General features: G+C 40.2%; 1 protein-coding gene and 1 long non-coding RNA gene across 9 annotated transcripts in view; one reads left to right on the top strand and one right to left on the bottom strand.

The window, feature by feature from the left end:
* Positions 1 to 23,923, bottom strand: part of LOC147843792 (uncharacterized) — a 1,319,745-nt gene that overhangs the window by 579,890 nt on the left and 715,932 nt on the right. The gene's annotated exons all lie outside the window — the stretch shown is intronic.
* srrm3 (serine/arginine repetitive matrix 3) overlaps positions 1 to 23,923 on the top strand; it is a 187,612-nt gene that overhangs the window by 97,756 nt on the left and 65,933 nt on the right. For all 8 annotated transcript variants that reach the window (XR_015490753.1, XR_015490752.1, XM_087253217.1 and 5 more), the window contains exon 3: positions 19,332 to 19,433. Coding sequence is in view for 6 of the 8 variants with exons in the window: in XM_087253217.1 (XP_087109343.1) it covers positions 19,332 to 19,433 (102 nt within the window). In the remaining 2 variants the exon portion in view is untranslated. The remainder of the gene's footprint in view (positions 1 to 19,331; positions 19,434 to 23,923) is intronic.

Below are 23,923 nucleotides of genomic sequence, written 5' to 3'. Positions count from 1 at the left end.
CCCTAACCTAGTGTACTAGACAGCAGAGTAGTCCTATGTGTTGCGAAATGTATGTCACGTGACCTTCTTACCTGTCCGCTTCGTCCAAGCCTCGTAAACAACGATAAACTAAGAACAATGTACGAATAACGGACGGATAACGTGCACACAGAACGAGCAACAACAAAATACACAGTTAGACGGGTTATTTCTAAACGCACGCGATAAATACAAACAAGCGACAAAACAGCAAAAGAGAAAAATGCAAGCAAGAAAGAGCGAGTGGTCTGGCGCGCGCTTTTAACACGGGTGGTCTTTGCTTATTGGATGTGACGTAAGAGTGACGTAACCGGGGAGGATTGACTGACAGCTGAATGGACCAATGAACGGAACCTGAGAATACATGAGAGCAGATATGGGAGAACAGCGAGAGCGAGAGAGAGAGGGAAAAAAAACACAGAGAAACAGAGCACAAAAACACAAATACATAACAATATATATATATGTATGTAACCCACTCGCTTTCTGCGTGCTCGCTGGCCTCTAGCACCACCGCTGCTACTCTGCGTTGTGTTGAATGTGTTGTGGTGTGGTAAACAGGAGATGCAGGCAAAGAGAGGTTCGCGATCGTGACCATTTATTCGACAGAAGGGCACCTATCAGTGTTGATAACACAAACTCAGTTAAATCTCAATACAATATCTCCAAAACATTCATTAATATTAACTACTGCCACTTATACTGCAACACAATGGCTTTGCATGAGCCGTACATTCCCTTAATCACTTTATAACAACAATATAAAATAAAACAACCTTTTAACTTTTTATATAACTCTGCATTTGCTCTTTAACAATTTAGTACACAGAATATTTCAGTAAACAAAACTCTTGAGCATTAATAACAAAGATGTATTTTAGATAAGGATCCTGCTATCATGAACACGTCTTACCTATCAGTGTTGATAACTCAAACTGAGGAAATTACGGCGCACTGCGCATTTATCAACACTACGGTATGACAAGAAGCTCAAACAACACAAGAAACGTCAAAATACCTAAATAAAACAGTGTCATAGCAACATCTTTTGGACAAAACAAACACTGCGCTATATATATATATATATTAGGGGTGTGACCAGATCTCAGAGATAAAATCGTGACATGATTTCTTGTTGAGGTTAAAAGTTTGTCTTCTAGGTTGTGATGTTATTATGGAGCGTGAGGGTGAATTAGCACTGAAGATTGAAGTAGAGGTCTGCATTCAGAATAAAATGCGTCTCAGGCGCTACAATTTTTTTTTTCACGAATCCACCAGAGGTGGTCGACTGACTGACTTTCTGACTGACCAACCGACCGATTTTTTCCTATTTCTGCTGGGAATTTTGTAAAAGATCTGTGGATATAGGCAGAATGATTTTACTAAAAACTTAATATATGACATAAAACTTTTTTTTTTTAACTTTTATTTTATGTTTACTATGCAAATCCAATTCGATCCACTTATTTGGTAAACAAAGCAAGTCTCTCATATAATACATGTCATTCACTTTCTTGTCGGCTTAGTCCCTTTATTAATCCGGGGTCGCCAAAGCAGAATGAACCACCAACTTATCCAGCGAGTTTTTACGCAGCGGATGCCCTTCCAGCCGCAACCCATTTCTGGGAAACATCCACACACACATTCACACACACACTCATACACCACTGACAATTTAGCCTACCCAATTCACCTGTACCGCATCTCTTTGTACTGTTGGGGAAACCGGAGCACCCGGAGGAAACCCACGCAAACGCAGGGAGAACATGCAAACTCCACACAGAAACGCCCACTGAGCCGAGGTTCGAACCAGCGACCTTCTTGCTGTGAGGCGACAGTACTACCTACTGCACCACTGCCTCGCCTCATATAATACATGTAATGTACATAAATCATAGGAACATTTTCATATTAGTATTAATATTTCATAATAATATTAGTTAAATTAATTTAAATAAATAAAATAATGTAATAAATATAAATTGACACACATTTACACAAATAAATAGACTCAATGATGGTCTAAAAATCTGCGCACACAGATGCCGTGTGGGCCTAGTCATAACCATGCGATGAAATAGCACTTTAGATATGCTGAAAGTCATAATCGTTGTAAACACAAATCAAACTAGGACATTTTTATGCTTTGGTGTTTTAGTGCATTAACATCTGCAGAGTTTATTCAGGAAAACGTCACTGTGATATTTGGGTGAAATGTGAGGGATTGGATGGTGCCTGCGGTGTTGTGGATGTGATGGAGGATTTGGGTCCTGATCCTCCAGTCCTGACGGGTTTTTTTGAAGGGTCTCTAATTAAACAGCAGCTGCGTGACCTTCAGGCGAAATGAATGATGAAGCTGATAAAGCACACAAACACTGCTGCAGCGCACAAAAGATCAGGACAGATCGCTGCACTTCGGGATTAGAAATCTGCTTACATGCTTAAACGCGCGGTGAATGAGCCGCTGAGCAGGCCTGCGTTTCTGCCTTCACTCATTCACTTTATCAGCACTTTCAACTCATATTCCGGGTGGAAATCAGATGCTTTCAGTGCTTTTTTTCCCTTTGATTGCTCAATGCTACGGAACCCCGGACGTAGTGGAGGAAAAAAAATTGGCTGGGTGAAAAAAAAAAAAATGGGTGAAAGGAAAAAATGGGAGGAAGGAAAATATATATTTCTTAGTTTTTGCGTTCTCTCGCAAAGATGTTTTGCGTTCTCTCGCAAAAATGTTTCTCCACAAACACTTCCTGTTCACTTCTCTCACATTAACCCTCCCGTCTTTTCCGAAATTCTCCCGTATTTTACCATTCTACCCCACTTTCTTTACATTACTGTGCGTCAATCGTCGACTTTCATATGCTACCTCTGAACCAGTGAGTGCATGTATAAGCGATGACTGACCGACGCGCTCCGTACAATAAACTGATCCCAGATCAGCGTCTGTACGCGCCATTTACAAAGGAGCGGGTGTATGTTTAAACAGACAAATACACTGAATAATATGGAAACATCTCCGTCCTGCATGTTTTATTTTAAACAGCTTATTTTCTCTTAAATGAGCACAGTTTCTAAAGTAATGGACTGCTTTCATTATAGATCTGTGCATTCTTACAGAGACACCTCTGTTCAAACTAAACAAAACATGAGATTCATTTGCTGCTCACTTGTTTGATAACAGAAGTGTCCCTTTAAATGGCGCGTATAGACGCTGATCTGGGATCAGTTTATTGTACGGAGCGCGTCTGTCAGTCAGCGCATATACATGCATTTACGGGTTCAGAGTTTGCAAAGTGAAAGGCGACGATCGACGCACAGATTTAATGTAAATAAAATGGGGTAGAATGGTAAAATATGGGAGAATTTCGGCAAAAACGGGAGGGTTTACGTGAGTGAGGTGAACAGGAAGTGTTTGTGGAGAAACAGTTTTGCGAGAGAACGCAAAACATCTTTGCGAGGGAACGCAAAACTTTGCGAGAGAACGCAAAAACTTAGAAATATATATTTTCCTCCCTCCAATTTTTTTCTTTTACCCATTATTTTTTTTTCCACCCAGCCAATTTTTTTCTCCTCCACTACGTCCCTTCCGGGGTTCTGTACAATGCAGAACAACAATAAAGTTTATCATCTAATTATTCGATTTAGATTTTATTTCACTTGTCAAAAACAAAAAAGATTTTCTTACTTAGAGTTTGTGGCTTGTTTTGATCTAAATATCTAAGAAATTTTAAACCAAGAAGCAGACAGGCAAAGCTCAGTGGCGTAGCGCAAAATGCAGAGGCCCCCCTGCAGGGATCACTGACGGGGCCCCCTGATGAAGGGGGGGGGGGGTACGTCATACGTCAATTTGCATATCACTGGCGTCATCACGTTCTACCGTTTCTGTTTGTTTAACAGCCTATGGTTAATAAAGGGGTATTTATAATTGCACTACACTTTATATAAGCATGTTTATTTAACTAAATTTATTGCTGTTTGAATACAGTAAGTCATTATAGATGTGTAACGTTAGTGAATGTGCAGTAATCTCTCATATGAAATAAACTCAGACAAGTTCAGAAACTGTCACTAAAATATCTGTGATTGTAAACAAGAAAATAATAAACGCTCCAATTAAATTGTTAAAATAAAGTAGAAGTAGATTTGACTGTACAAGGGAAATACCTTCACACTGCCTGTGCTAAATCATTTGTCGTCGGTACGCAGAGGAGTGATCTGCTCTCGGGCTGCAGGTGGGAGAGGCTGCTGTACGAGGACTGACTGGGCCGCCTGTCAGTGCTGTGAGGCGGGGGAGGGGCCGGCGGCATCACACGCAGCTCGTTGAGAAGAGTAGGGACGGTACAGTATGGAAAAATGACAGTCTAAAAAAAATCTCCAATAACACAAAAAAAGTCGCTAGATTTGTCGCTAAGGCGGTCTGAAAAGTCGCTAAATCTAGTGACAAAGTCGCTAAGTTGGCAACATTGGCGGCAAGCAATCAGAATTAAGTAGTCCACCGCTTGAGAAGTGTTCAGAGAACACAGACGTGTAAACTTTGGTTCCGACCACAGTTGTTCCCAAGAGTTTGATTATTGCGTTCGCCGGTGGATTTTTAATTATTGAAAATCACGACGACGCGGGGCCTCCCCGCGGTGCGTGCCCTGCGGGCCCGTCCGCTACGCCACTGGCAAAACTGTTGTCTTGCTTTCAGAAATAATGTGTCAAAATGAAGTGAGTTTTCCTCAAAACAAGCTGAAACCAGTTGTGTAAATGCACTCAAAAAATATGTTTGCTGTTTATTCACCACCGCAAATATGAATGTGTGTCTTTAATGTTTGCAGGTCAGTCAATTTCTGAGGGCGTACTCACACAATGCTTTACGAACTGTGCCCAGGCCCGTTTCCCAGATTGTTTGAGAAGTGTGAGTGCTCTGAATCGGGCTCAGGTTCGGTTGACCGGCCCTGGCCCGGTTGGAAGAGATGTGCTAGAGCGAGGTTTACTTGTGCTCAGGCGCGGTACACTTGTAGTGTGAGTGCAAAGCGCTCCTGAGCCCAAACCTGAAGACATGATGTGACTTTTGCGGGACATTTTCATGTGGATTTATTAATCTTTCTTACTGTTTAATGAACAGAAACTGTTGTAGTCAATTAAAGACGGAAACCCCTCACTGCACCACAGCTGCACCTTCAGCAAACCTCCTGATTCCTGCAGCACGAGGACTCTATGAGCGTTTATGAGCGTCAAAAGTGGCTGATCTGTTCAGTAAATATTTGACTGTGTGTCACCGCATCTCAAACGACTAACATGATATAACTAAAGAAATCTCCACTGTGCTGAGCGAGAGCGTTTCTTAATCAAAACAGTGCATCATCGATGACGTAAGCGTGCTCAGGCTTGAATGCAATGTGAGTGTGGGCCATTGGGGGGAGACGGGACAAGTGTGATTCGGCCCTGTTCAAGGCAGCTGTACTTCCTAAATTTTTCTATGTCACACACAGAGGTTTGGCCTGCTTTGAATCGGAGCTACTCTGAGGCCCCATTTACACTAGTGCGTTTTAGTTTTAAAACGACGTTTTAGATGAAAAACTATCCGCGTCCTCACTAGCGTTTCACCTAGCGTCTCTGAACATATCTCCGTCCACACTAGGCCACCAAAAACGTATATCACATGACCATTCGCGCACTCTGGGCATGCATAAACAGAAAGCATGCGTCTCGCTCAGCATGTGGTTATTGTTAGTCAACAAACATTGGTTGAACAATGAACGCGATGGCAAAGAAAGCAAGAGAGGTATTTTTGTGGACAGACGACGAGGTCGAGTTGTTACTAAACGTAACAAATGAAAAACTGCACAATGGCGCCTAAAACAGACAATAGTGCAAACAACGCTCCCATTTCTGTGTCCATGTTGTTGTTTTCAGTGAAGGCTGGTCTGCTGTCTTCCGGTAGCGTTAAAGCCATGTGTTATAGTCATGTGATAGGGGCTTGACGAATAAGGGAGGGATACGCAATGACACAAAAGCTCCAATCAGGTAGCGAATCTCAGCAGCCCCGCCTCCGTTTTCAGATGTCTCCGTTTTCCCTTATCCACACTGAGACGGAGCAGCTGCGTTTCAGAATGAAAAAGGCCTCTCCAGCGTTTCCAAAATGCTCCGTTTTCGGCGCTTGAAAACTCCGGCGTAGTGTGGACGGATGGCGGAACCGTAGCAAAACGTATGCGTTTTAAAACGAAAACGCATTAGTGTAAACAGGGCCTGAGTAAACAAATGTGCCAGGCTCACAGGTAATAGGTGGTTTGCACAACAAACACAGGAGAATCGAGCTGAAGAAGTGTGAAATTATCAGCAGTGGTGAATAACACCTCTGGAGTTGCACCAGAAATTTTAAAAAATCAGTAATTCACTGAGCTAAAACACCATTCTTGAGCTTTTTGGGGTATCAATCCACTTAAGTATGTAAACTTAAGTATTTTTTAATTTAATTCCTTCATGTTATCCCAAAACAAATTAGTTGTGTTGAACCCAACATTTTATAAAGTGTAGGATAATCTTATTTCTAAGTAAAAAAGAGATTATTTTGCTCGCCCATTGGTAGCATACCTTACCCCCATGCTAAACATACTGCGGGTAAAACTCACTTCATTTCTGAAAACAAGACAATATTTTTCGCTAGTCTAAAAAATTCTTCCCGATTTAAGAATTTTTAGATATTTGGACTAAAAGGAAGACAAAAACTCTCATTCATTCATTTTCTGCCGCTTTTCCGGGGCCGGGTAGCGGGGGCAGTAGTCTTAAAAGAGAACCCCAGACTTCCCTATCCCTAGACACTTCCTCCAGCTCCTCTAGGGGGATCCCGAGGCATTCCCAGGCCAGCCGGGAGACATAGTCCCTCCAGCGTGTCCTGGGTCTTCCCCGAGGCCTCCTCCCGGTGGGACATGCCTGGAACACCTCCCTAGGTAGGCGTCCAGGAGGCATCCGAAACAGCGTCACCTCAGCTGACTTCGCTCATTGTGGAGGAGCAGCGGCTCTACTCCAAGCTCTTCCCGGGTGTCAGAGCTCCTCACCCTATCCATAAGAGTGCGCCCTGCCACCCTGTGAAGGAAACTCATTTCAGCCGCTTGTATCTGAGATCTTGTCCTTTCGGTCATGACCCAAAGCTCATGACCATAGGTGAGAGTAGGAGCATAGATTGCCTTTCGGCCCAGCTCTTTCTTCACCACAACGGACCGGTACATCGACCGCATTAGAGAGACAAAAACTCTGAGTAAGAAAATAATATTTTGCAGTGCTCAGCTTTATTTCAATGCAGATTCGTTTCTTTATTTAAATTTTCATTTCACGTTTCATTTCATCATACACCCGGTGCAATAAAGGTGCAGGCGTGTTTGGCCCAATTTGTTGCTGTTTTTAGACCAGTGCAACTTTAATTTTTCTAGTTTTGCGCCACGTTGTTTAAATAAATCCATTTGCACCTCTTTATAGACTCATAGGTGTGCTGGTCTATAAAGGAGGTGTGTTAAGGCGCATTGCTGGCGCTTTGCTATTTTGAGGAACTGAAATAGACCGCGCCATTGACCAACTGAAAGCTGCTCTAAAGTCCAGCTCAGAGCGCGTTAGTTATGCGCCTATGCAGGTCCAAACGCTTACACATTGCTTAATACACACAGGATGAACAGCAAAACACAAATATCTTTACAGATTAAAGGATTAAAATGATACAGAAATTATTATTTTCTACATAAATATAAAAACCAATGCCTTGTTTACCTCGGGGGGAGCTTTTTCAGTTTATTCATATCGATCTGCATCTGTATAATGTTATTAATATTAGCAGTATTATTTATGATGTGCATATTTAGATTTGTTTTAATAAACACAAGTGTAGACTTGTCCACCTGTGGGATTTTGAAGACGTCTGCATCACCATATGGGGCAGAAGAGCAGGACGCTTGTTTGGATATAACTCAGTTTTCTGACCACACTTCATTAATATTGTTCATTTTTTCCTTTGCTGGAGATTAGAACTGAATTTAGAAATAGTTTTAAATAATCTTTGTGCTTAACAAACTAAATAAATATGTGGGCTAATGGATGTCTTTAGTGGAGAGCGTACAACAACGTTTCCCCACTCCACCAAAGTAAAGGAGTAAAGAGTAAAAGTAAAGTAAAGAGGCTGAATGGAGGAGGCTCGTTCTTTATCCTCGCGCTGCAGATGCTCTGTTTAACTGTTTTCTCGCTAGTGAAGTCCGCCAGGTAAAAAGCAAATGCACCATGGTGCACCAAACTGACTCTTAAAGGGAATCTGAGATGAGGCTCTGATTGGTTATGCAGGTTATGCTCAAAACACACCTATAACCAGGGCCAGAGGGAATCTGCGGACGTCTTTAGCTATTTTTGTGGAGAATTTTGGTATAAATCTGTGGACTTTGCGGAATTATTTTGGGAGTATCATCACTAAAATCTTTATTTATATATATGTATATATATATAATATCCTTAATATATAATATATATATTTTTAACTTTTATTTAATGTCTAAAATGCAAATCCAATTACATTCAAGTTATTTGTTAAACAAAGCAAGTCTCTCATATAATACATCTATTAAAAGACAGAAAATACCACTTTACAAACTGCATTGTATATAAATCAGATAAGCATGTTCACATTAGTCAATAATATTACTGTAATTAATTCAAAAACTGATTAAATATCGATGTACACACATTTATAAATAATAAATTTAGTAAATAAACAGATTTATTAATGATGGGCTAAAAATCTGCGGAACTCTGTGCGCTCAGATTCCTTGTGAGCCTACCCATAACTCATGAGGAGAATAGGCACAACCCTGTTTGACCATGTGCTATAATTTGCCGGACAGTGGCCTTCTCAGTTTAATTTAAGACGAATGTCGAACAGAATTCTCCAGTTTGTGATCCGCCATCTGTCTGTTTGACATCACATGCATGAAGCCTGTGTCTTTACATTCTCTGATTAGTGTAGATGGACTGATCCTCGTTAGGAGTTCTGGGTAATAATTGCTGGATTAATGAGGATGTTGTGGGGCAGAATGTTGGAGATGGAGGAGGTGTGGATCAGCCATCTGGAGCACACACACACCAGTACACACACACATGCATGCATTTACACAAGCATATTCACATTCACAAATGCACAGACACACACACACACATTCACAGTCGCACAAATACACGTACACACACATACACAAACACACACCCATGCGCATAGTCAAACATACACAAACGCACATACACACAGACACGCATAAATGCAAACACGCACACACAGGCACAAATGCAAATACACATATTTACACACCCATACATGAATGCAAACAAACACACACACACACACCACATGTACAGATTAACACACACAAACACACATGCAGTCACACATACACAACCACACATAAACACACAGACACACATGAATGCAAGCATACACACACATGCACGCACACAAACACGCACAAATGCACAGACACATTTGCACACACACACACACACACACACACACATAAATGCGAACATACACACACACACACACACACACACACACACACATGCAGACAAACATTTACACACACACACACACACACACACACACAAACACACACACATGAATGCAAACACACACACACACACACACACATCACATGCACAGATAAACACACACGCAGTCACACATACACAAAACACACAAACACACACACACACACACACACACACACATATGAATGCAAACATACACACACACACACACACACACACACACACATGAATGCAAACATACACACACACACACACACGCACAAATGCACAGACACACATTTACAAAAACACACACACACACATGCACACACACACACACACACACATGAATGCAAACATACACACACACAAACACACACACACACATGAATGCAAACATACACACACACACACACACACACACACACACATATGAATGCAAACATACACACATGTACACACACACACGCACAAATGCACAGACACACATTTACAAAAACACACACACATGAATGCAAACATACACACACACACACACACAAATGCACACACACACACACACACACACACATATGAATGCAAACATACACACACACACACACACACACACACATATGAATGCAAACATACACACATGTACACACACACACGCACAAATGCACAGACACACATTTACAAAAACACACACACATGAATGCAAACATACACACACACACACACAAATGCACACACACACACATTTTTTTCTCTTATGGGGACTTCCTTTTTCTTATGGGAACCAAAACAAATGCCCCCATGAGGTCAAAATTTTCTGGTATTACTATACTTATGGGGACATTGAGTCCCTACAGCATGAGGAATACAAAGTACGCACACACAATTACACACACTTACGCACACACACTGCGTGATGAGTAATTGCTCTGTGCTTTGGTGATGTTGGCTCTCCATATGTTCCTCTCAGTGTGAGCAGCAGCAGACGGTGTGTGTGTGTGTGTGTGTGTGTGTGCAGCTCTATGATAGTCAGTCGTTTGCTGAAGGTCTGCTTGTTTCAGTGTTAAACATGCTCCACATCCTCAGCTTATCTCTGTTTATACAACAAAACCTCCAAATGTCACACACTCAGAGCTCCGTTCAGACAAATATCAACACTCTGTCATCATTTACTCACCACTGACTTTTATTCACACCAATATAACAATGCAGTCGAGACTCCAAACAGCTCTCTTGCATACAGTTACTAAAACAGAGGTATATAACGCGGTGATGTCAATCCTTTATTGTTGTCTTCGAGTCTCATTTGCATTTTTGCATGTGGAACATGACTATAGAACAGGGGTGTCCAAACTTTTTGGGCCGAGGGCCAGATACAAAAACAAAAACAGTGTCCCGGGCCAATTTTTACATACATCAAACAAACACGTGCATATATATATATATATATATATATATATATATATATATAAATATATATAAATATATATATATATATATATATATATATATATATATATATATATATATATATATATATATATATATATATATATATATATACAATATATATATATAATTATTTTTCTATTGGCAGATTATTTTGCTTGTATTGAGGAAAAATCTCACTTAATTTTGGCATATTATTTCCAAAAGCAAGCCAATATTATTTACTTGTCTAGAAAATGTTTCTTGGTTTAAGAATTATGAGATTTTTAGACTTGAAACAAAACAAAAAATAAACTAACTAAAAAGTAAGAAAGGCATTTTATGCAGTGCAGATGTTTATAGATGAATTTTTGCAGTATTTTTAATTACGCACATTCTGTAATGTGAATTGGAACGCTGACAAAGAAGTGCAGATCCAAATGCAGGATTTCTTGAACAGAGAATGGTCAGGCAAGCAACGCTCAACATGGGGGCAAACAGAGGGATACAGGCAAGTGCAGAGTCGTGGTCAATACACAGGCGAATGATCAGTACAGGCTGGCAGCAGGCAATGTAAACAAACAAACAAACAAGGCGAGGGTTAAAACACGGCAAAGCAAGGCAAGAGAAAACACGCAATGTTCACAAAGACAGTATAATGACTCAGCACTGATGTGTGTGTGTTCTGTATAAATATTAAGGGTGTCATGATCCTCCAAATCCTCGATTCGATTACATTTTCGATTCTAAAAACACGATTCGATTTGATTTTCGATTATGAATAATTAATTGATTAATGATTATTGACTACCGTTTAAACTACCTGACCTGCATGGTCTTTGTTTTACCCATAAACAAATCATACAGTAAATGAATAAAGGCAAGATACACACATAATTACCACCTGTCAATCACTTTTTCTGCGGGACTCGTGAATAGGCAGTGATCTGTGTCGTTATAATGGCGTCGGTAAAAAAGACGCACGACCAACAGGAACCAGCCAACAGTATCTGAGGTGTTCGCTAAAATGACTAAGTACAAGTGAGTGAAAGATTGAAGCAGTCCTCTGACTGCCTGGACCTGCTGTCTCGAGCCCATGGCTGTGTGTGTGCGTCTGTGTCTGTGTGGTCACGTGATGAGCATTTTCAGAGGTAGAGAGGAAGGAGGGCTGCTCAGAAATGCTACACGCCACTGTGGATGTCAAATCGTTGTCGTTCTAAAATGCCATTTAAAAACAAAGACAGTGTAAACAGGGTCTGAGTGTGTACTTTTCGCGAGTGGATTTGCAAAGGGGGCGGGCGGAGGATCGCGATGCCGGTGTTGTCCATCATCGGACGAACCGTACGTAATACGTACATAGCAGAGCTTGCAAAACTGTGGGTTTTTTTTGTCGACAACACGAACGTTGTCAACATAACTTACTGGAAATCCAAAATGCTTCCACACCGGCGACTTCATTGAAAGAGGAGAGGGTTTAAGCTCTGTCGACGGGTCTCCTGCTTCTGCAGTTTAACAAGCACTTCAACAAGCCTGTTTTTTCCCCGCTTGGCAAGCCAAGCTGACGTGACATGGGGGCGTGGCAGCATTGACGATTCTATTTTTTAATTAGATAATCGAAATTGAGCATAAATTTTGATCGATTTCAATTTAAAATCGAAATCGTGACACCCCTAATAAATATTCCTGGTAATCTGTTCATGAGCAGCTCTCAGCCGTGAGTGTGTGTAATCTACCGAATGAGGAACAGGTGCGAGTAAGCGGTGCATGACTGGAACTTGAAGTCCATATACTGGCCGATTTGTAGTCCTTTAACGATCTGCGTGTTTATCTGCCAGGATTAGGTTGCTGGTGATGGTGAAACGTACGTTTGTTTGTTTGTTTTTTATTGTTTTGCACAGCCCTCTAGTCAACATCTGTTGTTTTTAAATGTGCTTTATAACTAACTAACTAACTAACTAACTAGATGGAGATTGACTTCATATCACCAGTATGAAAGTAGAAATGAGAAAGTGTGAATGTTCCTGCAGCGTTTGAACTTCATGTTGAGCACACATGCTCTGTTCTGCTGCTATTTTAAGCCACTGGACTTGAAATTTTGCACCTGTCGGATGATAAAACAGGTGAAAAAAAAAAATCCAGCAGTGGTTGGTCTGGTCGTGTGGCATTTTCACCCCAGCAGGAACCAATTAGTGGAGTGTAACTGTTGGAGCGGCTCTGGTTAATAACCGCTCCAGTGCCATTGACAGCCCATCTGCCCCCACCTACATTTCCAGCCGGACAGATGGAGACGAGGATGAGGCTTCATGGATAATTCACACATTCCCTGGAGAAGCGTGTGGAGACTCAGGTCAATGCATGGAGAGACAGACTCCAGTAAGGAAAGATGCACTTCATTGTGTAACTGGATTCCCCTCATAAATATTCATGAGAGCTCCACAACTGAAGATTTTATTGGACGCTGGCAGTTCACCTCACTATAACTCATGCTGCACTATTAGAAATATCCGTATATTAATAGTTTGATATTTTTTGTGATTCAGGTTTTTATTTTTCCCATTTATTTATGGTTTTGAGTTGCATTATGGGATCTTGAGCTTTCTTCCAGCAACTTTTAATCTTGAAAAGTTCAAAAAAGTGACTTTTATGAACATGTTTAATAGTTTGCAGTGCTATATTGTCTATGTTGGTGTCATATGTTACACTACAAACACCTTGCAATAAGCTGCCAGTGCATTTTCTGTTATTTTACACACTTATTTCTCTAGATATTATTTTTTATACATTATATTATTGTTTTAAACGACTAAAATGTCAATAAAAGTCATTTTGTTAAGCTGTAGAGTTGAATTTTCAACATCAAAAGTCGACAAAGCAAAGATCAACATCCCATAATGCAATTCACAACCAAAAATTCATGTTCATTAACAGATATTTACAGTACATTCAACACTTACCTGACCTTTATTTTTGGCAAACTTGCTTCTGAAAGTATTTTTCCATAGCAAAGTTGTTTCAGAGATTTAATAAAGCAGCAGAATTTGTATTTTTTTTGTCTTTTACATTTGATGCACTTGGCAGACACTTTTATCCAAAGCAGCTTTATTTAATTTTAGTCTTGCTTTTCCTTGGAATCGAACCTACTGTGCAACCTTAATATTTTAACACCGCAGTACATTAATTTGAGCTATGGGAATATTAAATAATATTTTTGTCTTGACAACATCATTCATTCATTTTCCTTCAGCTTAGTCACCTTATTTAATCGGGGGTTTTATCCAGCATTACACAGCAGATACCCTTTGAGCTGCAACCCAGTACTGGGAAGCACCCATGCACTTTCAAACACACACTCATACACTACGGCCAATTTAGTTTATTTAATTCACCTATATCGCATGTGTTTGGACTGTGGGGGAAACCGGAGCACCTTGATGAAACCCACGCCAACACGAGGAGAACATGCAAACTCCACACAGAAACGCTAACTGACCCAGCAAGGATCTGAACTAGCAATCTTCTTGTTGTGAGGCCACAGTGCTAATCACTGAGCCACCGTGTTCCCCCAACATCATTCAAGACAAGTTCTCTGAACAGACATTCTATTAATGTTTACATTACACCACCACCAGCCTGAACTGATGAGACAAGGCAGGATGGATCCATGTTTTCATTGTGTTGACGTCAAATTCTGACCCGACCATCCGAATGTGTCAGCAGAAATGGAGACTCATCAGAGCAGGCAACGTTTCTCCAATCTTCTATTGTCCAGTTTTGGTGAGCCTGTGTGAATTGTAGCCTCAGTTTCCTGTTCTTAGCTGACAGGAGCGGCACCCGGTGTGGTCTTCTGCTGCTGTAGCCCATCCGCCTCAAGGTTGGCCGTGTTGTGTGTTCAGAGCAAGCGGCAACCTCCCGCTCTCCCTCAGGAAGCCAATACGGAAGTAACTAAAACTGCAATTCATCCGAAATTCCGCTATTCCTGGCCGCTCCTGGCTCCAAAACAGAGCAAATTTCAATTGAGCCCACTGTTAGAATGAACAACTTTACAGCAGAAAAAAAGGTGTTTACAGCCTGCTACAGAAAAAGATTTTGGTTAATACAGGTAATATTACCCTTCATGACAACTGTGAGGGGGGTGAATTTTTTATAACTCATCCGTTTCCTTTATATTAAGTTATATTAAGTTTACATAATTAAGGGCGTGGCCACTTGATTGACAGCTAGGTCTCGTTGGTCGCCGTCCTGTCACCTCAGCTGAATCCTGCAGATTAGCCACTGAACTCGGCATATTTATCGTATTTCTGTGTTGTTTTATGTGGCTTTACACAGTCAACTGCCTTTTGGACTTGTTTCCCACAATTATTAGATGGCATGGCATGCTGAGTGCACTTAATCGTGCTCACAAATCATTCACGTGGCCTCCGTTTCCCATGTGAGTAAAGTTATATACTTATATACCATCTCTGTACATGTATTTGCTTTATTTAAGATCATTTATCGTTTATATTTATATTTAGCGCTGTAATGCACTGCAGAATCTGTCAGATTGATCAGCTGTAGGCTCTAGATCAGTCATCTGAAGCGTTGTCATACAGTGTTATGCTGGAGTTCATTAATAGTCTTACAGTAACTAACACAGACTATATCTTCATTGTTTGTAAGTAATTCGCGTTTTTCTCCTGTTGAAAAACGTCATAAGAACAATGTTTAGTGGCTCAATGTGTTACAGCAGTGTTTTTAAAAGACTAAACACTTTATTGATATAGTGTACAGCCAAGCACAAGTGTTCAGAACACAAACGAGTCACAGGTAATGAAGTATTAAGCGTTCTCCCAAAGTAAAGTGTGTCTGAACCAGGTCCAAGCTAAATGCTAGCAGGTGTCTGTAGCTCCGCTCACTCTCCGCCTCTTTGCCCTTGTTTGATATCCCGCCGTGGGTGTGATGACGTGTGACCAAAATGGCGACGGTTGGCCGCGCCTACTTGTGGCTTCTTTTGCGCTCTTCAGAAACCTATAGGTGACGTCACGGATACTGCGTCCATATATTTTACAGTCTATGGTTCAGAGATGCTCTTCTGCAGAGCTCGGTTGTATCGAGTGCTTATTTGAGTTACTGTTGCCTTTCTATCAGCTGGAACCAGTCTGGCCATTCTCCTCTGACCTCTGGCATCAACAAAGCATTTGCGCCCACAGAACTGCCGCTCACTGGATATTTGCTTTGTTTTGGACCATTCTCTGTAAACCCTAGAGACGGTTGTGCATGAAAATCCCAGTAGATCAGCAGTTTCTGAAATACTCAGAGAAGTCCATCTGGCACTAACAACCATGCCACGTTCAAAGTCACTTAACTTCCCTTTCTTCCCCATTCTGATGCTCGCTTTAAACTGCAGCAGATCGTCTTGACCATGTCTACATGCCTAAATGCATTGAGCTGCTGCCATGTGATTGGCTGATTAGAAATTTGCGTTGGACAGGTGTACCTAATAAAGCGGCCGGTGAGTGAATATATATTTGAAAGGACTAAATAATACCTAGCTTGGTAGCTACTTAGTGGTTCAGGTTAGCAATGAATAAATTCGTATTTTGGTCTAATTATACGCTGTGAAACTGTGAAGTAAATGCAGAAATTGACCAGTTGTCTGTGAAATTTGCACATCAATATGACAGCAGCACTGATCAATAAGGTGCTTCTGCAGTTTGGTGGGTTTGGTCCTCTGTCATCCATCTCTATGTTCTCTGCACTGAAGCGAGCGTGGGGGAGTATATGAGCTATTAAACCAGGTTAATCACTGCTATCGATTCACTGTTAAACAAAACAGACAGAAGGTGCATTAATGTCTCAGGAGGCTTCTGCTAATGATGGCCACTCTGCTTGTGTCATTATTATCTAATTGCCTCAATAAGGCCTTATCCATTGTGGCCAAGATGTAGGAGGGTGTGTGTGTGTGTCGGAATGGATTTGAAAAAGCTGCATTATCTCCAGCCCCTCCAGCAGAAGCTTTTACAGCAGAAAGTTTGTCTTCTCGTGCTCTTCTTCTTCATCCTCCACTGCTGTGTGCAGATGCTGATAAAGCCTGCTATTGTCATCCATACATTACCAGCTCAACTGAGCCACAATGGTTGCCCTGGTCACAGCGGTCGACTTTACCCAGGCAGAAGGTGCAGGTTTCCTGTGTTTACCTCCTTCACATGACTTACACTAGAGCAGCACACTTCAACACAAACACCATACACTGCATTTACATCGGTACAGAGGAGAACTGGTCGTGCACTGCTGAGCTTGTTTTTTTTTTCTTCACTTTCGTCAATCGGTTAAGTGTGTTCCTTGGCACTGGTGAACTTGTATTGTTAGTTTTGCTCTTCGGTGTTTGGGCTTTTCAGCATTGACATTTACATTAGAGGCGAGGCAGTGGCGCAGTAGGTAGTGCTGTCGCCTCACAGCAAGAAGGTCGCTGGGTCGAACCTCGGCTCAGTTAGCGTTTCTGTGTGGAGTTTGCATGTTCTCCCTGCGTTCGCGTGGGTTTCCTCCGGGTGCTCCGGTTTCCCCCACAGTCTAAAGACATGCGCTACAGGTGAATTGGGTAGGCTAAATTGTCCGTAGTGTATGAGTGTGTGTGTGAATGTGTGTGTGGATGTTTCCCAGAGATGGGTTGCAGCTGGAGGAGCATCCGCTGCGTAAAAACTTGCTGGATAAGTTGGCGGGTCATTCCACTGTGGCGACCCCGTATTAATAAAGGGACTAAGCCGACAAGAAAATAAATGAATGAATGAATTTACATTAGACTGAACCAAAGACTATAGAATTCACAAGACATGTCACTCGTATAGTTTTAGAATGAGGAATGGTGTAACGGTCGATATGAAGCCCCACCTGCTAGTACAAGAGCCAATCATCAATTGCTAAAGACTGACGATTCTGCGGAGAAGGGGATCAGACCAGACGCATGCTTTTAAGACAGTTTCTGCAGCTTCATTACAAGTTTATTATAGTTAACAAAAACGAATGACAAAACAAAAACTAAAATGTCAAATAATTGTCGTTAACTGAAATAAAAACAAAATAATATAAAAATATTAAATATTTTAAATATTTTAAATATAAAATAAAAACGAGAGAGTTTTTTTTAAAAAAAAACTAGAACTAACTGAAACTGTATTTTGTACACTCAAAACTAACTGAAACTATCTAAAATTATAGCAAAAACCTCCTTCGTTTTGGTCTTTTCGTCTTCGTATTTAATACATAATCTTACCGTAAGCCTTTTAGAAGTAAATCTAATTCGCGCTCAGAGTCTGTAATCTTGCCAGGATCTTGCTGGTTTATTGTGGGTTTGTTGTTTACATGAAGACATCTGTGTTACAAGTTAAACAAAAATTCTAATAAGCAATTATATTTTGAATTTAAATAGTTTTTGTCTTGCGTTTACACTAATTTTACATTTATATAGCCACAATTACAAGTTTCAGTCTTTTAAATGTGATCAATCGCGATTAATTAAAAAAAAAAAGTGTGATTAATTTGTATTTTTTTTTATCGATTGACAGCACTACTTTATTTATTCATTCATTTTCTTGTCGGCTTAGTCCCTTTATTAATCTGGGGTCACCACAGCGGAATGAACCGCCAACTTATCCAGCAAGTTTTTTACGCAGCGGATGCCCTTCCAGCCGCAAAACATCTCTGGGAAACATTCGCACACACACGCATACACTACGGACAATTTAGCCTACCCAATGCACCTGTACTGCATGTCTTTGGACTGTGGGGGAAACCGGAGCACCCGGAGGAAACCCACGCGAACGCAGGGAGAACATGCAAACTCCACACAGAAACGCCAACTGAGTCGAGGTTCGAACCAGCGACCCAGCGACCTTCTTGCTGTGAGGCGAAAGCACTACCTACTGCGCCACTGCCTCGCCCTACTTTATTTATTTATTTATTTATTTATTTATTTATATATTTAAAATTTTAGTGCAGTATGTCCATCAGGTTTTGGAACAGAATTTGAAATCTGTTTTTTTTTACACAGCAAGGCTTCAGATATTATCGTTGTTTCAGTGTTCTGACTGCCAACTCACCTTTACCACCCACAGTCTTCTGGCATCATGACACTGGGGGAATATAAGGAGAGTTCCTGTGCTCCAGCGCCTCCTGCAGGCAGCACTGAGAACAAACGTCACGCAGTTCAAACAAACATGCCAAACCATTTCATAATTTAGATTTCCTGAACTCTTCAGGTCTTCGGTGTGGGATTTTGTTGACCTGTGAGAATCACTGCAGACCTGAAAGATTTCTCACTGATGTTTGATGGTGGAGACTGACCCGAGCTGAACTGAGCGTCCTCTATTGCTCTGCAGGTATCCTGAAGAAGACATCCGGCAGAAGGTGGAGACGTTTCGCCAGATGCTGATGGAGAAGGAGGGAGTGATCACTAGAGAGGGATTCAACCCACGACCACCGTGAGTCCCATTTCACACACACACACACACACACACACACACACACACACACACACACACACACACACACACACACACACACACACACACGATGTTTGTCAGAAAGTGAGCTCACATAGATCCACTCTGATCTTATTTTAGGAAGTGTATTGAATAAAGTGTGTGTTTCCTGTGGAGACGGTATCATGTAACGTTTCTATGTGACGCTTTATTACTGTGATTAATGCTGATGCAGACCAGCACTGGCAGGATTCGCCCATGCTCTGAGTCTATAACCTGCTTTTAATAGGTACTAAAAATGAACCGCCAACTATTCCAGCATATGTTTTACACAGCAGATGCCCTTCCAGCCGCAACCCAGTACTGGGAAACACCCATAGACTGTCATTCACACACACACTCATACATTACAGCCAGTTTAGTTCATCAATTCCCCAATAGCGCATGTGTTTGGACTGTGAGGGAAACCGGAGCACCCGGAGGAAACCCACACGAACACTGGGAGAACATGCAAACTCCACAAAGAAATGACAGCTGGCCCAGGTGGGACTCGAACCAGCAAGCTTCTTGCTGTAAGGCCACAGTGCTGACCAAAGAGTTACCATGCCGCCCAGTCGCACTTTCATTTTGCAAATATTTATGTATTTACTAACATACCTGCCAACACTCCTGTTTCTCCCGGGAGTCTCCTGTAGTTCAGACCCATCTCCTGGATTGTTCTGTTCTTATTGAATTTGAATTTATTGAATGGGATAGCCCCTTTGAGATGAATCATCTGATTTTCAAAGGGGATCCCTAAAAAATTCACAAATCAAACAGAGTACAACACATCATAAAGTACATACACTTGACAAGACAAAAAAACAAACAAACAAACAAGCAAGCAGCACACTCCACCTGAAACACTTCCCACAATCTGAAGCCTAAATAAGCAACAGCATATAATCAAAAGCTCTCTTGTGGGCTGTTGTATTTGAGTTTGAGGATGGGTAGATGGTTGTGGTAGATGATAGTGTTCATGTGTCCTCTAAATACAGGTTTCAAAAAATGTATGTCTTGAGTTTTTATTATACAATATTTATCCTGTTGATTTTGAATCTTGCACCTAACAAATACCCTCATTTAGAAAAAAGCTAAAACTAATACTGAAACTAATAAAACTAAACTAAAACTAAATCATTTCAAAATATAGAAACTAATAAACACTAGTAAATCTGCCTCTAAAACTAATTAAAACTGACTGAATTTGAAAACAAAAAGGCAAAACAAAATAGAAACTAAAACTGATGAAAAATCCAATACTATTATGACCAGAGGTGGGTAGAGTATCCAAAATCTGTACTCAAGTAAGAGTACAAGTAACTGCCGAAAATTTTACTTAAGTAAAAGTAAAAATCTTAAAATTTACTCGAGTACGAGTAAAAAAGTACCTTATGAAAAAATTACTCAAGTAATTAGTTACTTAGTTACTTTTAATTATATATATATATATATATATATAAAAACACCATTTTATGATTTTATGTTAAAAATAATGTTTAAATGTTATATTTTTAATGATTAACAGCCTGACTTACTAATATTCATTCATTTTCTTTTTTCGGCTTAGTCCCTTGTTAATCCAGGGTCGCCACAGCGGAATGAACCGCCAACTTATCCAGCAGGTTTTTTTTACGCAGCGGATGCTGTATTTTTGTGACATTTTAAGCACTATTTTTACCAAATATATTTTCTAAAGATTTAGAATAAAGAAAAATGAATAAACACTTATTTTTAAAATACAAATGTATTAGATCATAAATCGTTAGAAAAAATAGGAATCTGTTGAAGTGTTAAATTGAACCACCCGAACCCCTCTGGCTATGGGCTTGCATAGTTACCATGAATAAGGTTCAAGTTGGGATAATTTTGACACTTACCACCACTTTTTTCATGTTGGAGCTGGAATTTATGTAACTTATATGCTGCTGTGATTTCAGTTCAGTTCAATCGCATTGTCAGACTATTGTTGTTGACACCTTGGAGTGAAAACAGACTTAACTTGAGGCCGGGTGACCTGGTCCGATAAAAACACTACACAGACAGCATGATCGTCCTTCTCGGAACCGCAAATGGCCATGGCATGACCGCAGTATAACTCGCACGTCTTCCTTGTCAACACACAGGCGTGCGCAGAAAGCGGGAGACGCGTCTCTATAGCAACCTCTCACGACACAGCCTCTCCAATGCGGCGCCTCGTGATATTTGCAAACAAAACATCTGGATCTTTTTTTATTATCATTTGACAAAAAAATTTTACAAAAAATGTACTTAAGTAAGAGTAAAAGTACACATATTTAAATGTACTCAAAAAGTACACGTTATCCAATCATTTTAATCAAGTAAATGTAACGAAGTAAATGTAACTCGTTACTACCCACCTCTGATTATGACATTGCGGCGAACCACGCTCATTTCTGGCGTCCCCCTGGATGTACAGCGCCCTTAGCATTTGCCTATACTGCCTATGCCACGCGCCGGCCCTGAGTTGGCTCCTGAGTGTTGTAAATACTCGCGCTCACCTCCCTCGCGACAGAGCGCATAGGAGATAAATGACGTCAGTACATAATAACCGGTTATGATTATTACTGAACCAATACCGAATTTCCGTGTCTGCATCGCGGTGAACGGAAGAAACAATTCATTTTGACACCCCTACCATTAAGTATTGAATTTAAAACCTATATCACAATATCAAAAACACGCGAGAGAAAATGCTAAATCACAAAAAATTAGTAGTAAAATAAAATCATATAAACTGAACAGTACTAAAGACAGGTTAAATGCATCATTGAACTATATATATATATATATATATATATATATATATATATATATATATATATATATATATTTTTTTTTTGTGTGTGTGTGTGTGTGTATGTATGTATATATATATATATATATATATATATATATATATATATATAAATATATATATATATATATATATATACATACATATATATATATATATACATATATATATATTATATATACATATATATATACATATATATATATATATATATATATATATATATATATATATATATATATATATATATATACATATATATATATACATATATATACATATATATATATATATATATATATATATATATATATATATAAATAAATAAATATATATATATATATATATACATACATACACACACACACACACACAAAAAAAAATATATATATATATACATACATACACACACACACACACACACACACAAAAAAAAAAATATATATATATATATATATATATATATATATATATATATAGTTCAATGATGCATTTAACCTGTCTTTAGTACTGTTCAGTTTATATGATTTTATTTTACCACTAATTTTTTGTGATTTAGCATTTTCTCTCGCGTGTTTTTGATATTGTGATATAGGTTTTAAATTCAATACTTAATGGTAGGGGTGTCAAAATGAATTGTTTCTTCCGTTCACCGCGATGCAGACACGGAAATTCGGTATTGGTTCAGTAATAATCATAACCGGTTATTATGTACTGACGTCATTTATCTCCTATGCGCTCTGTCGCGAGGGAGGTGAGCGCGAGTATTTACAACACTCAGGAGCCAACTCAGGGCCGGCGCGTGGCATAGGCAGTATAGGCAAATGCTAAGGGCGCTGTACATCCAGGGGGACGCCAGAAATGAGCGTGGTTAAGTTGGTTTTGTCTTCGATATTCCTGACACGTTCAGTTATAGCGGCAATAACTCAAAAACCTCTTACCCTAAAAAGATCTAAAGTGTGTTTCCTACAGAAAGACAAAGCTAGTTATGTTTCGCAGCTGTCTTTTTCATTTTTTTTCACTCGACATTATAACCACTGCTCCGTTTAGGCCCTTGTAATATGTGTTTAGCCGAGAGAGCTCGCGCGGAACGGAGTAAGGGACCGTCGGAAAAGTGCTTCTTTTTCTGTTTTTTCTGTTGTGTTTATACAGACTAGGGGTGTCAAATCGAAATCGATCAAAATTTATGCTCAATTTCGATTATCGAATCAAAAAATAGAATCGTCGATGCTGCCACGCCCCCATGTCATGTCAGCTTGGCTTGCCAAGCGGGGAAAAAACAGGCTTGTTGAAGTGCTTGTTAAACTGCAGAAGCAGGAGACCCGTCGACAGAGCTTAAACCCTCTCCTCTTTCAATGAAGTCGCCGGTGTGGAAGCATTTTGGATTTCCAGTGAGTTATGTTGACAACGTTCGTGTTGTCGACAAAAAAAACACAGTTTTGCAAGCTCTGCTATGTACGTATTAGGGTTCGTCCGATAGACAACACCGGCATCGCGATCCTCCGCCCGCCCCCGTTGCAAATCCGTTTGCGAAAAGTACACACTCAGGCCCTGTTTACACTGTCTTTGTTTTTAAATGGCATTTTAGAACGACAACGATTTGACATCCACAGTGGCGTGTAGCATTTCTGAG

The sequence above is a fragment of the Danio rerio genome, chromosome 5, assembly GCF_052040795.2.
Source record: "Danio rerio strain M-AB ecotype USA chromosome 5, GRCz13ab, whole genome shotgun sequence".
NCBI classification, from domain to species: Eukaryota; Metazoa; Chordata; class Actinopteri; order Cypriniformes; family Danionidae; genus Danio; species Danio rerio.
Note: the sequence above shows the minus strand (reverse complement) of the source record. Positions and strands in the feature narration are given on the sequence as shown.